We start from the raw sequence: 4,839 nt of genomic DNA, 5'->3' as shown, positions 1-4,839 counted from the left end.
ACAACAAAAATAATTCATTTACCACACAGCGCTCTCAAAGTGGCTACTGAAATTAGCAATTTAGATGAAAGGTATGTTCGCAAGTGCGAATGCCTGAAATTATGTCATGTAAATCGTACGTCAAGGCATACATTGAAATATGGATACTTTGTAAGGCAGAGGTCGCAGGCAACACAAAAGGTCAGGGCATAATTGATTTACATACATATGTAAGCATGAAAGTGCCCTTCTTTTAGAGCTTTTATAGCGTTTGGCCTTTGGTGTGGTAACCTTAGTACATTTTATCAGCCTTTGTCGCCTTTGTGTTTTGTTGGAGTTAACTCCAATTGATTCTTTATGGTATAAAAAAAAACTTAAATAAATAAGTAAAAATACATATGTAGCTTTCAAAACAGAAAATAAGAGCAAGCATAGTTTCCTTTGAGACATAAAGTTTTTCTTAAACAGAAACGATTTTGAACATTACAACGCATAGATATTGTGAATTAATGTTCTGCAAACTGTTTGGCTTAAATTCGAAAGAATTTGCCGAATAACTTATTGGGAGTGCAAAAAATATATTTTAGACCATTACTATTTAAAAGAATGGGAAAAATCAAGTAATAATTAATAGTGAAAATGCATTTTTAAAAAAAACTTTCTAATGAACCAAGTTGGACCATAAATATGGGTTTTACAAATTGCCTCGACAGCTGGTGAAATATTGATTGCGAAATTCCAGGACACACGCAAGTACATACATAAATACAAGTGAAGTTGAATAAAAGCGTTTAAAAAAGTTTCCACTATAACACGTTTGTATAAATTGACCATGAAATAGAAAATAATTTTTCCTAGACTAACAGAATTTGTCTTAGTAAGGTTTGATTTTAAAATCTGATCAAATCACAACCGATCAAGGATTTCTTCGTCATTATCATTTCGCACTCATCAATTTCGGATTCATTTATTTCGAAATTGATTTCTTTCAAATGATCTGCTTTCACCTTAACTCTGATCTGAATAATAAAGTTTTAAATTTCGTTACCAACTCTTTCCAGCAGGGACCGTAACAGTAAAAAAAATTTTATTATAAAAATCTCCATTTAACAATTATTTTTTTACTTTTATTTATGTATTTCCTCCTTAAATAACAGTTATTTTTGTTTTTTATTTTATAAATTCAATAAAATAGTTACTTTTAATTTCTATCAAAATAATCTGCAAATAACAGTTATTTTTGATTTTTATAGTAAACAGTTATTGAAGACCTTTATTTATAAAAGTCAGCAATAAAAATCAGCCAGTGACAGTTAATAACAGTTTTGATCAATAACAGTTCGGTCCCTACATTCCAGCAAATTTTTTCACTTGCAAATGTTCGTTGCCTCAGTTTATATAAAATTTACCGCCCAGCGTTCGGACTTTACTCTGATCGGAGTTGATTTCTCCGTTTTTTGTTTTAATTTTTAAAACTTTTTCTGTTTTTTTTTCACTCTCTTATAGCCCGGTTTTTGGCAGTTATCCGACGGATTTTAGTATCTAATAAACTGAAAGTTAGACATTGAAATAACGATAAAAGGCAATAAAATGTGTCTCTGAAAAAAAGTATTTCGCCTTTAAGTAACCAAATAAAAAATATACTTATTTTTATTTTTACCCAAAAGCTTAGCCACTGATGATATTAACGAATAGATACGCCATGGCTTGATTAAAATTACATAAATGTGGACGCAATCATTGTAGAAGGACTAAAATCTGCGCATTTCCAGTTCTCGTCAAAGCTAAGCACGCTCTTTTCTCTCTCTTTCATACATACTTAACCCAAATTGACCCCGTGTTGCCATTTGGCAACGCAAAGTACATCATGTATAGGGTGAATAAAAAAGCCACTTACTTAAAAATACTTATATGTAAGTTAACTAATTGCTAGGATAGGTTAGGTTAATCTGGCCGGCGTTGAGCCGCACATAAACCGATAGGTCCTTAGTGTTTCCAGTTGCGCGTTTTTACACGTTAAAATAGACATCACAAAGGAAGTCAAAGGTTTTTGCCAATTTCAGTAGAAATTTCGTCTGTACTTTTTAAATGTCCTCTAACTTCTCGAATTGGTGGGCTCCCAAGGATATGCCCCGTAAGCAATCCATTGGCCCGAGGTATGAGGACTTTTTTGCGGCATTCCACCACACCAAAGCGCCATAAAGCAGTATTGGTCTGATTATTTCTGCGTAGCACCAATGCATCAGAGCAGGTAACAAACCCCAAATGACTCCCAGCATACTTTTACATGCATAAAGGGCGTTACTGGCCTTCTTCTCCCTATCCTCTGCATTGCGCTTCCACAGCAGTTTACCTTCTAAGACTACTCACAAATACTTTGTGTGGTCTTTAATTGACAGCTCGATTCAAATTGACAAACAGAAAAAGGCAAAAAAATTTAAAAAAAAGTTATTCTGGAACAATTTGGGTTAATAAGATACAATTTTTTATTAATAAATTATATAAGAATTTTTTGTTAAATAGAACGTACATATATACACATGTTTCTACGATTATGGAAAACTTAAAACTAGTCTTGTTCAAAATAACCTAGATGCAAATACTTTGGCAACAATTTTTCCAATTCTTCAGCGAACTCTTTTTTAGCATATATATGAGTTTTACAGTCGTCGGATGTTAGAAAATCATCTTGAGCAACATCACCTCCACGGAAAGCCAACCAAGCGGGAAGAAATGTGATGAGAAGGAAAAGCTCTGCGAAAAGAAAATAAATTGTAAGGGTACTCGTTATTTACAAAACAAAAAACAAAAACTGCAGCAAAATAAAATATCTCAACATGGCTAAATTTTTTTGTGGCCTTAAAGTTTTTAAATATCATCGAAGTTTTTTTAAGTATTGCACAATTGGGGTTGCAAAACCTACCCAAGTATTTGTGCTGCATTCGCTGCTGATGTATTTTCATTAACTTTGGCATGGAGCCTTTGTGTCCGATTTTCTGCAGGGTTTCTTTGAATTCGGTAAAGTAAAAATGAACCAACTCTGGAAAGCTTTCGCGTTGTTCCGAGTCTAACAGCATAAAAAATGAGTAAATCAGGTCATTCACCATTGGACCCACATAACATAATTGGTAGTCTAAGAGCATAACATCCACCAATTTGCCGGTGCTCGCTTCCTGTTTGAACATCATGTTTTTGTTGTGAAAATCACCATGGCACAGCACGTAATATCCGTCCTCCCTTGGCGCATCGCGGTACTCCTTGAACGATGCGATGGCCCCGGGGAATATTTTACCTTTGAGCTGTTCGAAAAGCGGCACATACTCAGACAGCGTTGGCATAGTTTTTAAATTGTTGATCAAATAGTCAACGCCGCTGGCGAGAGCTGCACTTTTTTCGATTTTCGGCACAGCCAGTAGGCCCTGACGATATTTCTCGAAATATTGCGGCTCCTAAATTAGAATGAAAGAATTATGTATGTATGTATACATATCTGTGGACATTTGACAGAACAACTTAAGTCTGATTTTCAAGGACCAACCGTGAAGGAGAAAAATGTTGTACTAAATTCGAGAAATATTAAAATATTTTATCGCTATTCAAAACTTTTTAAATAAATTCTGTGGCTATTTAGTTTGTCCGTGAAAGATGGACTTAAATTGTTCTGTCAAATGGCTACAGCTATATATGCACCAATCGCCGTTGTGCTTCGCGGAACGTACCTCCAAATTTATTTTATAGCTTATGGCATGCCATTTGGCTAACTTGCTATAGGCTGCCTTAAGCTCTACGCTGTTGAGATAGCGATCACGCAACATTTCATAGCCCAGCGGCACAATATCCTCCAAGATGATAATCTTTTCAGGACTCAATTCATGAAAAAGCATGCTGTAATTCAAAAAAAAAAAAACCGTAGTTTTATTGTTTAATTTGCACACTTATTTAGCATATTTCACTTACGGCGCTCTGAGCACTGTTTCATCGCCGATGTCGCGCAATATCTGCTCGAAGCGCGGTATAACCTCGGTGTACATGCCGATTTCAGTCTCGAATATGTATGATTTCTCGAACATTTCCTTCTTTTGTCCCTCCGACGAAGGCATTGTCTTAATAATCATCCTCTTTGACTTATCCTCGCCATCACATTCGTACTCAATTGTTGCGCGAAACATCACACTGGCATAGTGGTCGCCCTTGAGTGTGGCAGGTGACAGTTCGGTGCTCTTCAGACGCAAGCTCTTCGCTTCTGTCTCGAAGTTGTGCAACACCTTGATGAAGAACTCATCATTTAACCACACGGGTGCCTCTAATTCATCGGCATTGTAGTTGCGATTATTTGGCGGCATCCTTCCTTTTATTTTGGGATGCTTTAGCGTAAAGTAACGCGCGAATACTAAAAAAATTTGCTATATCATTGTACGTTTATTTAAAAGGCGACAACATTGCAAAAGCTTTGAGTTAAGTAAACAAAAGCTATACATACATTTGCGTTTATTTTTTAAAATCGTCGCTGCTGTGAGATAGCCATGCGTGTAAGTGCATGAATACACAAACGAGCTGGTAATGAAATTCGCAAGCATACTGAAAGAAATAAGTTTACCTATCTAAAATGGAAATTAATTTAAAACGCGAAAAAAGCACACAAATCACTGTTGAAAATCCCCTAGAATTTTATCATTGTTGAGTTAAACTTAAAGTCTCTCAAAATTTTAGTCAGCACTTACCCTAAACTTTTTCCAGTGTATTAATCCCTGGCATACTTACATATGTAAGTATGTTTGTATACAGATGACCCCTTTAATACAAAATCACTGATAATACTTCACAAACAAACAGATAAATATTTATCAGCATACTTACGTG

General features: G+C 35.3%; 1 protein-coding gene across 1 annotated transcript; it reads right to left on the bottom strand.

Moving 5' to 3' along the window:
- Positions 1 to 2,480: 2,480 nt before the first annotated feature.
- Positions 2,481 to 4,455, bottom strand: LOC108372334 (uncharacterized). Its single transcript, XM_017627996.1, has 4 exons — positions 3,937 to 4,455; positions 3,699 to 3,864; positions 2,903 to 3,428; positions 2,481 to 2,733 (listed from the first exon to the last, which is right to left on the bottom strand). The coding sequence occupies exons 1-4, from the start codon at positions 4,320 to 4,322 to the stop codon at positions 2,549 to 2,551; spliced, it is 1,263 nt and encodes a 420-aa protein (XP_017483485.1). The 5' UTR covers positions 4,323 to 4,455; the 3' UTR covers positions 2,481 to 2,548.
- Positions 4,456 to 4,839: the final 384 nt, after the last annotated feature.

Source organism: Rhagoletis zephyria, unplaced genomic scaffold (genome assembly GCF_001687245.7).
Source record: "Rhagoletis zephyria isolate East Lansing unplaced genomic scaffold, Rhagoletis_zephyria_1.1 Rzeph_scaffold_05650, whole genome shotgun sequence".
Taxonomy (NCBI): Eukaryota; Metazoa; Arthropoda; class Insecta; order Diptera; family Tephritidae; genus Rhagoletis; species Rhagoletis zephyria.
The sequence above is the reverse complement of the archived record's forward strand: the minus strand, read 5'-3'. Positions and strand labels throughout refer to the sequence as shown.